The sequence below is a fragment of the Anarrhichthys ocellatus genome, unplaced genomic scaffold, assembly GCF_004355925.1.
Source record: "Anarrhichthys ocellatus isolate YVR2014 unplaced genomic scaffold, GSC_Weel_1.0 scaffold7, whole genome shotgun sequence".
Taxonomy (NCBI): Eukaryota; Metazoa; Chordata; class Actinopteri; order Perciformes; family Anarhichadidae; genus Anarrhichthys; species Anarrhichthys ocellatus.
In genome coordinates, this window is record NW_022280037.1 from 8,268,151 (window position 1) to 8,278,199 (window position 10,049).

Genomic DNA, 10,049 nt, shown 5'->3' on the forward strand with positions numbered 1-10,049 from the left:
GATCATTAGCTGAGATTGCACTGAGCTAACGATAACAATAATATTTATGGGGCAGCGTTACTAACATATCTAGCTATATAACTATATCGTTAATGAGTTTAATCACTTCTTAGTTCATGTACACTGAGTCCAGCAGGTACAGAAAGATTTGTTTCTCACCTGTAAAATAGTTAATGTTGCAGTTTCAGCCTTTTAAAACAATAAAATGACAATTTACAATCCCAATGTTGGATATTGACCTTTTCTCATTATTTTCTTTCAAGCTTCCCACAGCTTTTTAGAAAGATAGTATATAACACTTACAAGAGCAGATGGCATTATGTTCTTAAGATATAGTGTTACTTCGGTTGGAGGCCATATTAGTAATAGGCCAATAATTAAGAATGGCCTCCCCTGTATTGATAACCAGGCCACGTTTAAAACTACTACCTTACTAACGTGTTCAGAGTGTCTTCTTGAATTGTATTTCTTTGGTTTTTGTAGTTCACTTCCAGCTCATTGTAGGCCTCTTTCAAAACGTATGTGCATCAATATGATGCATAATATCAACTGAACCACTGATATTCCTTACGACAGAAATCCTCAAATATGCCCAGAAGCCAGTCGGTAAGTATAGAAACTGGTGACTGGCAGAGACGTTCGACTTTGTCATGGGATTGTGGGTTAATGGACATTATTTCTTTGTGATTTAGGTGGTCTTGCTTTTTGTTTTGTTGTTTCTCTTGGCTGGGAAATCAGTGCCTTCTTCTTCTTCTTCTTCTTCTTCTTTTATATTGGCTTTCAGTTTTCTGAGATTAAAAGAATGACTCTCAACACAGATGATCAAGACTGTAACCTTGAAAGCAAATCATGTTTTTGCATTTGCAAATTTCAATGTCTAATGTAGTTGCGCACCTCGCATGAACTGTCATGCTGGTTGCAGGCCATCAGGTGGTGCAGTGAGCCCATGAGATTTGGCTTCAAGGTTCAACATCATGCACTTGCACTTCACATGAATGGTGTTGCTATGGCAATGCAGTGCTGTCAGTTGCCTTTACTGTATTGGGTGCACTAAAAAGCTCAGGTTTTTATTTTTCCCTCCCAATGCAAGGCATGTATGTATACAAATTATACACGCGGCCAGACCGACAAACAAACATACATATAAGATACTGTGAGGAGTCTTGGTGTTGACATTGTTGAGAACACACAAGAAGCCTTCAGTAACATCCGATGTGGCCACAATGAGCTGCATCTAGCCAGTTAGTCAGACTCTCAGAAACGGCCTTGGGCTAAACAACGCTCATCTGGCTAATATGTCTCTCTGAGACGTGATGTGTGTTGTGGCAGGTGGGCGGAGGCGGTGGACAGGGTGATGGAAGGACATGAAGGGTGGGGTTTTAAGGGATAATGGGTATAACCGCAGATGAAACAATGGGAGGTGGGAAGAGATTCAAGTGTGGTGGAGTTGAGGGAATGATTGTTTTTTACGCAAAGCTTTTTGGTTTTTGGAGTCAAAAGAGGAAGATGGTATGGTGGTGGATGCATCGAGTGGCGCTAAACGGGAGAACAAAGCAAATCCAGAATGTGGTTTTTATAACATGTCGTCGGAATAAACATCGGCTCAAATGCACACGGTGTTGTCATGCACCTGCATGTGACTCATCACACAAAGCAACAAGTAGCTCTCCCGGTGCCATGCAATCTCGGTTTCTATTGAGCATGCACACACACACACAGATGCTGGATCCCTGTCTCCTCCTCTCCATGTGAATGCATCTCCCAGTCTCCACCCTCTTCCTCTTAGCCGAGACACATGCCAGCCCCTATCCAGAGTTTGTGGATCCCTCTGCACCGTAACGTTGTGGCAGTGGCAGGGAGTTTGAGGATGAGGAGGTTGGCACAGTGTGCTGTTTGCCTACAGACTGCAAGATCTACATCTGGACTGTCCTGATGAGAAATAATGGGACAGGTCTGACCACCGGCAAGAAAGGAAATCGATGGTTGACTGTCAGTTATTGATGGAGGGATTCACGAGGGTCTCTGTCACAATGTGGATGGCTGTAATCTAATTTTAAGCTGCTTAAAGAAGAGAAATCGGCTGAGAGAGAGAGAGAGAGAGAGAGAGAGAGCGAGAGCGATAGAAAAGAGGAATGTGTTGCAAAGAGAAACTGCCTGAGATGGATTTCTACCAAATCAGTCCTTCTGGACTTCAAGCAAAATATCGTGACTTGTTTGGTGGTGATGTTTTTCACTGTGAATGAACTTTTTGGGTGCAATTTCTTGATATATATTTTTTTCCCCTCATGTCTTCAGAGAGGACTTTGTGATCCCTCAAAAAAAACAACTCCTGTTAACCAGTTTCCCCGTCTCTGACTTTGACTTTTCTACATGTCAGAAAATGAAAAGACAGACATGGATGTATACTTTGTAAACTCTTTGAACCTTGTTCTCTTTCTGCCGGGCTGAGAGGCTGTCCAATGTGTGTCACTAAAATCTGCACGTCTCATGGGTTTGACGTAGCTCTCTGGAGATTTGAGAATATTTAGCATCGTCGCCTCATTTTAAACCTGGATACTTTGTCAAGCAATGTTGAAGCCTATTTTTGGTATGAGTTTGGGATTTCTTCTTGCTTCATTGGGCACCGTCTTTTTTTTCTTCTTTTTTTTTTCTTTCTTTTTTTCTTTTCTTTTTTTTTTTTGCTGCACAACTCTGACTCATCAAATCTATGCCAAATCTAGTTTTCTTTTCCAAAGCGGGAACTACCAACAACTTGTATACTTTGCACAATGATTTCAGAATGATGCTTTTGTAACTTTTTTAAACTGAGGAGATAAATCTGGAATCCAGTTGTCTCTCCGCCTTGACCCCTGAGCTCCACCATGCTGATAGTGTGGTGGTGCTCAGTGGTCCTGACCTATGTGTCCGTCTACCTCTCGCTGTCCTTCCTGCGCAGCTTGCTAGCTTCCGACAGAAGCGGGCGAAAGGCGACGGTGCGGGGGCGCCGAAAAAGACGCAGAAGAGGAAGGGCAAGGCTGTCTCGCAGAATGACGGAGCGACGCAAGGCCGAGCCGTAGAACCGGCGCTGTCCTCAGCCAATGACGTGGAGCTGAGCGAGAAGACCGATCACGAGGTAACACAACTAATCAAGATTATCGGTCATGCATCATTGATAGAGTTACAGAAGAAACAATTAATTCACAGCTGGTCGTTTCCACTGCTTTACTGTTCACGGGTCACACTGCCTGACCTCCATTTGTCTGCTCACTGTATGTTTTAACAAGTGGTCCGTGCCCCCCCCCCTGCTCAGTTAACATACATTATAGAAATGGGTCACTAACCATTACGTTGCCTGTGGGGCATGTTGTCATAGCAACCTGGTCAGGATTAACCGTGGCACTATTAACGGCAACATTAGATTACGCATGGATTGCAATGACAACAAAAAAAACAATGTAATTCTAAAACTATTTCATCCTTTAGGAACCCCAGAACCAACCACCGAAGGATCCGCCCCCCCCCACCCTGGAGCCAAGATCGTCCGCTGTGAATGATTTTAGAGAAGGCGAACTAGTTGCACTCACTGGCAAAGAGCAGCTCAAGGTATACAGAGTATGTTTATACATTTACAGAGGATATCTTGCTTTTTTTTTTTAGGGTATGATGGCATTTTCCATAGTGCATGTTGAAGCATTGGAATACTTTTATGTCCTCTACGTAGTTCCTTTTGGCTTTTTTCTGGCTGTTGCTGTCAAAGACTCAACTGGGCTTAGGTATGACTCTAAATGACGAGCAAAAGGGAAGCATGAAGATGGGTTTAATGTCTTGAACGCATACTTAGCATTATGATCTCTGAATTCCCACATTGCAAACTGGTCTGTGAACTTATTCGATAAATCAGTGTTCCTGTTTACATGACGTGATGAAGTGTGTTGAGATTTGTTTGGAGTAAATTGTCTTCATGCTTTTTTTAGCCATAAGACGATGTGAGTTTTGGTGTGCTATTGCTGTGTGTACGATTTAAGATGGTGTGTGTGTGTGTGTGTGTGTGTGTGTGTGTATACGTGTTTCGTGTCATCAGCAACCCATGGGGAATGTAACTGTCTGCTCTTCTGCATGGCTGCTTGGCTGCACTGATCTAAAAATACTGCATAGCTCCCTTATATTATGTATGTGTTTAGAGGAATGAGTTTAAACTAGGTGTTTTAAAAAGCCTAAAGTTATGTTATGTGAATTAGGGCTGCACAGTTAATTTATTTTCAATTTATATTTATCAGTATGACCTACTGCAATTCATATATCACAGGAGGTGAAATGTGTGTCAAAATACCATTTCATGTTAAATATTGTCATGCTGCTAAGTGGCCTACTCATCATATACTCGAGCATCTTTGTTTGGTGCAGATCCCTGCAAAAAAAAAAAAAAAAAAAGGAATTTGTCTTATTTTGTACTCTTTAAGTGTTTATGTGCTTATAAAAACAACCCATACATGTATTCCACTTGCAGCAGCTCCAGCAGGCTGTGGAGAAGCGTAATGAGATAATTGCTCGGCTCAGCTCCAACCTGCAGGAGGCGCTAGCCAGCAGAGACCAGGTTCAACTGGAGGCTCAGTCACTTGCTGGACAGATTCAGGCGCTGCAGAGACAGCTCCAGCAGGTCCGTGACACTCAAAGCTGAATCTGTGTGCAGCACTTCAGGATTATTGTTGATGTACACGTCACCATTCATGTGCACAGCAACTGAACTTGCGTCTTCTCTGAATTGTCTTTCACACAGACCAGTATAGAGTTTCTGCGCATCAAAAGTCAGTCGGGGGCTGAAGTCCTCAACACCCCACAACAGCATGGCCATTGCTTCCAAGATGCAGACCTCAATCAGAAGGAGGCACCATCGGAGGAATCAGGGAGTGCAGGTCCTGGCTTCCAGTCGAGTGTTGAAGGCTTTAGCACTGGCAATGGCGGTGAGACCGGCACTGTTTTACACAAATTGAGGGCCGAGCTGGTAGAAGAAAGGCAGAATTGCCAACGTTTGTGTGCTGAACTAGTGGAGGAGACGGAGAAACACCAACATGTGCTTTCTTTACTGGATAAGGAGAGGAAAGACAGGGAAGAGGAGCTACAAGACCTCCAGGCCCAGTTAAGCTCAGTGCAGACTCAGTGCCTCGAGATGCAGCAGTACAAAGAGGAGAAGGAGAAGCTGAACAGAGAAGTGATCGAGCTGAGGAACAGGCTTCAGGAGGAAGACGACACAGAGAGGAGATTTAGTGAGGAGGTGGCCAGCTCTGCTCTTTGTCTCCAGAGACGGGAGGAGGAGATGCAGAAGCTCAAAGAGGAGCTGGAGGGAGTCAGGCAGCTGTTGGAGGAGAGGGAGAAAGAACTGAAGTTTAGAGAGGAAGAGGTCATCGGACTCAAAGCTTCGAAGAATAGGCAGAACCAAGCAAAAGCTGGTTTCAGTTGTGAGGAGAAGATGAGCACAGATGAGGCCAATCTGGAGAGCGGACCTGTGGAGGACAGCATGAATGTGTCGCTACTGGGAGATATTCTGATGGAGCGCTACCTGTCTGCAGCTCCTCCTGCACTCTCTCACTCTTCATTGGTCAATGAAAGCTTTGAACACTGCAATCAGCTGGACTGCTCTGCAGACTACAGGTTAGAGAAATGCTAATTGCTAATGGTGTTTGTGTGTTGTTTAGGCTAGTTTAATCCCCTTATGTGTCTCTGTGCCTCTCTTCACAGTTTTGAGCTGAACAGTGAGGTGTTGGGAGATGAGCCTCTGTTGTCGATTTCAAACCGTTTCCCCGAAGAAAGCGTCAACCTCCAAAACACGTCTACCCCGCGGTGCTCGCCTGGCATTCCTGTGGAGGAAAATTCTCATCCTTGGCTTCATGACTCCTCTTCCGGCGAGCTGGAGACGAGTAAATTCTCTGAGCGGCAGTTTGAGGAAACTGAGGAAACTGACCTGGAAAAGGAGCTGCTGAATCAGCAGTGTGGGGAGCTCCGTGAGGAGCTGCTTCTCAAGGACAGGGACCTGAATGTGTTGAGGGAGGAAGTCATCAACAGTGCTGAGGAGCTGGAGGAGGCCAGGAGCAGGTAATGAAGTTAATTAGGGAAGGTGGTTCTTTTCTTTTCTCTGTTAAATGTGTTTGTATTCATCAAGTTTTCATCTTATGTTTTTTATAATATTATAAATGAAGTATTTATTGGTCTTTTCTCCACCAAGTAAAAAAAACATTCTTGGTTCATTTAAAGAAAAATGAAAAAAAGTATTGCCACTGGTAAATGGCATTAAATTAAATTGTGACAATTATCTTAAAATCTGTTAACCTTTTTTCAAACTCATTCTACAAGTTCTAAAGTGACCCTACGTTTCCATAAGTTGCTCAAAGCTATTCCACAATTTGAATCAACTTGATAATGTTTTTAAAACTCTCTTTGTACGGTCAGGTGGGCCCAAGTAACAGAAGAGCTAAAGCAGGCTCTCTGGGAACTTGAAGAAGAGAAGGATACGAGGAGACACGTAGAGGAGGAGATGAACTTGAAAGCCCACGATCAAGACAACCTGAAGAACAAACTCGGTGCCTTAATGGAAGAAAGAAAAAAAGAGAATGCAGTGATGTTGTTTGGAAAGGAGGCTGCTGAAACCTCCCTGCTGGGTCCTGCTACCTCTCCATCAGAGGGGGGAAATAAACCGGTAGGGGAGCAGGAGAAGGAGGCTGCACTCCCGTCTCATCAAAAACAGCAGGAGCTGATGTTTTTGTCTCTGCAGGAGATGAAGCAGCCTGAAATGTCTGCCAAACAGAGTCCGGAGCTCAGCCACGACAGCCGGCTGCAAACCCTACAGGTACACCAGTATGATGAGTGGGTTTGAGTCGACAGTTTTATCGAAATGTAAACATCCTAGTCTCTGTATGCAGCAGTTGATTTTGACCCCTAACTCACTAACGATTAATGGAAAGAATACTTTACAGCAGCAGTAGTTTGAAATGGAGGCGGCAATAAGAAAAATTACTATAATGTTCCCTTTCTTCCTTTCCCCGAAGGCTCAATGTGAACTTCTCATGTCGGAGCTAGAGGAGACAAAAACAACACACAAAACCATAACCGCCTTACTGGGTCAAAGGACTATGAAGCTGGATGAAACATTAAAGGAGCTCGAAACGACTCGCGCGCAGGTTGTAAATATTAGAACAGAAGTTGAAAGACTGCGGGAAGAGCTGGAGAAGAGCCAGGGCAGTCTGGACAGTGCTGAAAAGGAGAAGAATGAACTGGAGTCTCAGATCTTCTGTCTGAGACAAAACCTGGCCAACCTGGAGGAGGCCCAAGCCCAGGAGAGAGAGGAGCAGAGGAGAAAAGAGGAGGAGATGGATGACCGGATTAAGAAGATGGAACAAGTCTTAGAGGAGGAACTGGAACAGTTTGAGAACATGCTAAAAGTGAAGGATGTTGAGGTGAGATATATGATGTGACAGCAGTTGATTTATTTTTCTATTGTTTACACTACTGTCAAGAGATCAAAATGATGTGCAAAATTGATTTTTACAGTTGGTCGAGGAGAAGGAGAAATGGGAGGAAGAGAGACAGGAGAAGGAGAACGAGCTCCTCGATGTGAGGCAACACCTGGAGGAGCAGCGAATGGAAAGGCAGGAGGAGGTGAAGGCTCTCCTGGAGAAGCAGCTCGCGGCTGTTGAGGAGGCTGCAGAAAGGCTCGAGACATTTCACCAACAGCAGATAAAAGATATGACGGAGAAACATCAACAAGAGGTGGGATTTAACAACCTCCGTGTAGCTGGATACAGATTGATCATCATTACATTTAAAATGAACAGAATAATAATAGGACTTTGCCGCATTAGTGGTGCTAAACTCTTTGTTGGATTGCCTTATAAGTCTTGTAATTTCCTTGATATGTTTATCTCTATAAATTCTTTAGATTTCTGAGTCCAACAATCATCTGCAGTCTGAACTGCTGAAGCAGAAAGCTATTATGGAGGAAGAACAGAAGAGACAGATCAGCCTAATCAAACAGGTATCAGAATTGATGAGTCCGAACACTTCACTCTAAGATAGACGTACTACGGTGGAATATCCCTTCGTTAGTTAGCATTTTTAGCATTAGCATTTATTGTATTTTCAGCTCGTCACTTCTGCCATTGTGTCTTTCCCCAGGTGACTGAACGTGAGCACGAGAGGATGGTTTCAGAGCTGACTGCCAAACACGATGAGGAGCTTAGTCACGTGAGGATGGAGGTGTCCTTGGAGCTGAGGGAGAGCATGGAGGCGGCCCACCAGGCTGAACTGCAGCAGGCACAGGTATATTACGATATACTGTGTGTGCATACGGCACCAAACATCTTCAGCCGACGCTTATATCTGTTTCCTCACAGTCAAGGGAATTAGAATGACTTTAGGGGCTTAGGAATTCAACTTGTACTCAATTGGCATGGGGGATAAGGGTGTCTGTTAAATGTTAATATAACGCAACTGTCTTTTACCCCAAACATGCAGTCACTACTAGACTTTATATACCTTTTTTACTTATATTTACCTTTTACGTTATACTTTTCATTACCTTTAGGTCCAAAAGAACAGTGAGCTTGAAGCCTTGCGTCTGAGCCTCACTAACGTCCGCACGTCCCAGCTGGAGCAGGAGACGTCTCTCACCAAGGTCTCTTCCTCCCCGAGGGAGACCTTCGCCCAGGAAAGTGCCCTTCTGCAGGCCCGGCATCAATTAGAACTGGACCAGATCAGACGGCAGGAGCAGCAGGAGAGACTGTCCGAGCTGCACCAACAAGACATGAGTGAGTGCTTTTTCCAGTTGTTCAGTCGGTGTTCTTTTGTCTTTTACGTGTGCCTGTAGGTGCACTCAACATGTGTGCCATTATGGGTGTGGGTGAGTCACCCTTATTCTTTAGAAAACATGTTCAGGGCAAAGTAAAGCACAATGACGGATGTAACCTTCAAATTCTTTGACGTGGGTGAATCTTTTCATTGGCTTTGTGTATGTTCAGATGAGTTGAAGCAGCAGTGGGAGACTCGTGTTGCTCTGGAGAGAGCGGCCATGGAGGAGGAGCAGGCCAAAGAGATGCAGGTCATTTCATTACTGTTAATCGAATGCTGTTCAAACATCTGTACTGCTATTTCATTATTTAGCATATTTAGGATGTTTTACCATCTTTAATTCATCGTGGTCATCAGGCTCTGAGGTCACAGTGGGATAAGGAAGCGGAGAGCACCCAGTCGAACCTCCAGACATCTCTCTCAGAGACCCAGAGCAGCCTTAACGCCACCCACATGGAGCTCGCCAGCACCCGTGTCTGCCTCAACCAGACCAACAAAGCTCTAACTGAAGCCCAGACAGCTTTGTCCCAGACCCAGTCAGAGCTGCGGGAGTCATGGACCCGGCTCCAGGAACACCAGGCCTCCAGTAAGGAGCAGAACCAACAACTGGAGGAGGAGCTGAAACAAGCCTGGGCTGACAGAGATGCTGCTGCCCGTGAGTTGCCTACTTTCACTGAGGCTGCACAATCTAAATTCATTATTTTAATAATGAAAACGTGCCATTTCAATCTATCTTCTGCATGGAAATAATAATAAAATGTTGTTTTTTTGCTTAGGTGCTCTGGAGGAGCTGGTTTCTAGTCATAACGCATTGCTGAAGGAGAAAGAGCAGCAAGTACTCCACCTAGAGGAGAAGAAACAGCAACTGCACCTAGAGGTGAGTTCACTCAAACACATTAACATGTTGTTAAGTTGCGATTTATTTCTCATTTCAGTCCACAGGCCCTAACATTAAATAATGGAACTTCGTGTTTTTTTTCATTTTATAGACCTTAAGCTAGCATCAGCCTATAAATGATAGGAAATTTAAAAATCTTAAAAAATACAGTATGTTTACAGCAGCTGTGGTTCCATTCACATATTTTTATGCACATTTTTAAGTATCGAATAAGACAAGATGTGTGGAAACCGCAAAATTTGCTAAAACTTCCTAAATTGCGCATAAAGGTTTTTACGCTTCCTTGAGGTGGTTTTTACTTTTTTTTTTTTTTTTTTTTTTTTTTTTTTTTTTT

The 10,049-nt window shown here is 44.0% G+C and overlaps 1 protein-coding gene across 1 annotated transcript in view; it reads left to right on the forward strand.

Annotated features, from left to right (window-relative positions):
* The window catches only part of pcnt (pericentrin), a 32,921-nt gene that overhangs the window by 400 nt on the left and 22,472 nt on the right, over positions 1–10,049 (forward strand). Inside the window, exons 2-15 of the mRNA XM_031847994.1 lie at positions 2,936–3,112; positions 3,463–3,582; positions 4,487–4,636; positions 4,757–5,628; positions 5,716–6,069; positions 6,424–6,820; positions 7,020–7,427; positions 7,522–7,740; positions 7,910–8,005; positions 8,146–8,289; positions 8,555–8,777; positions 8,988–9,067; positions 9,175–9,472; positions 9,594–9,694. Coding sequence (XP_031703854.1) covers positions 2,936–3,112; positions 3,463–3,582; positions 4,487–4,636; positions 4,757–5,628; positions 5,716–6,069; positions 6,424–6,820; positions 7,020–7,427; positions 7,522–7,740; positions 7,910–8,005; positions 8,146–8,289; positions 8,555–8,777; positions 8,988–9,067; positions 9,175–9,472; positions 9,594–9,694 — 3,639 coding nt within the window. The remainder of the gene's footprint in view (positions 1–2,935; positions 3,113–3,462; positions 3,583–4,486; positions 4,637–4,756; positions 5,629–5,715; positions 6,070–6,423; positions 6,821–7,019; positions 7,428–7,521; positions 7,741–7,909; positions 8,006–8,145; positions 8,290–8,554; positions 8,778–8,987; positions 9,068–9,174; positions 9,473–9,593; positions 9,695–10,049) is intronic.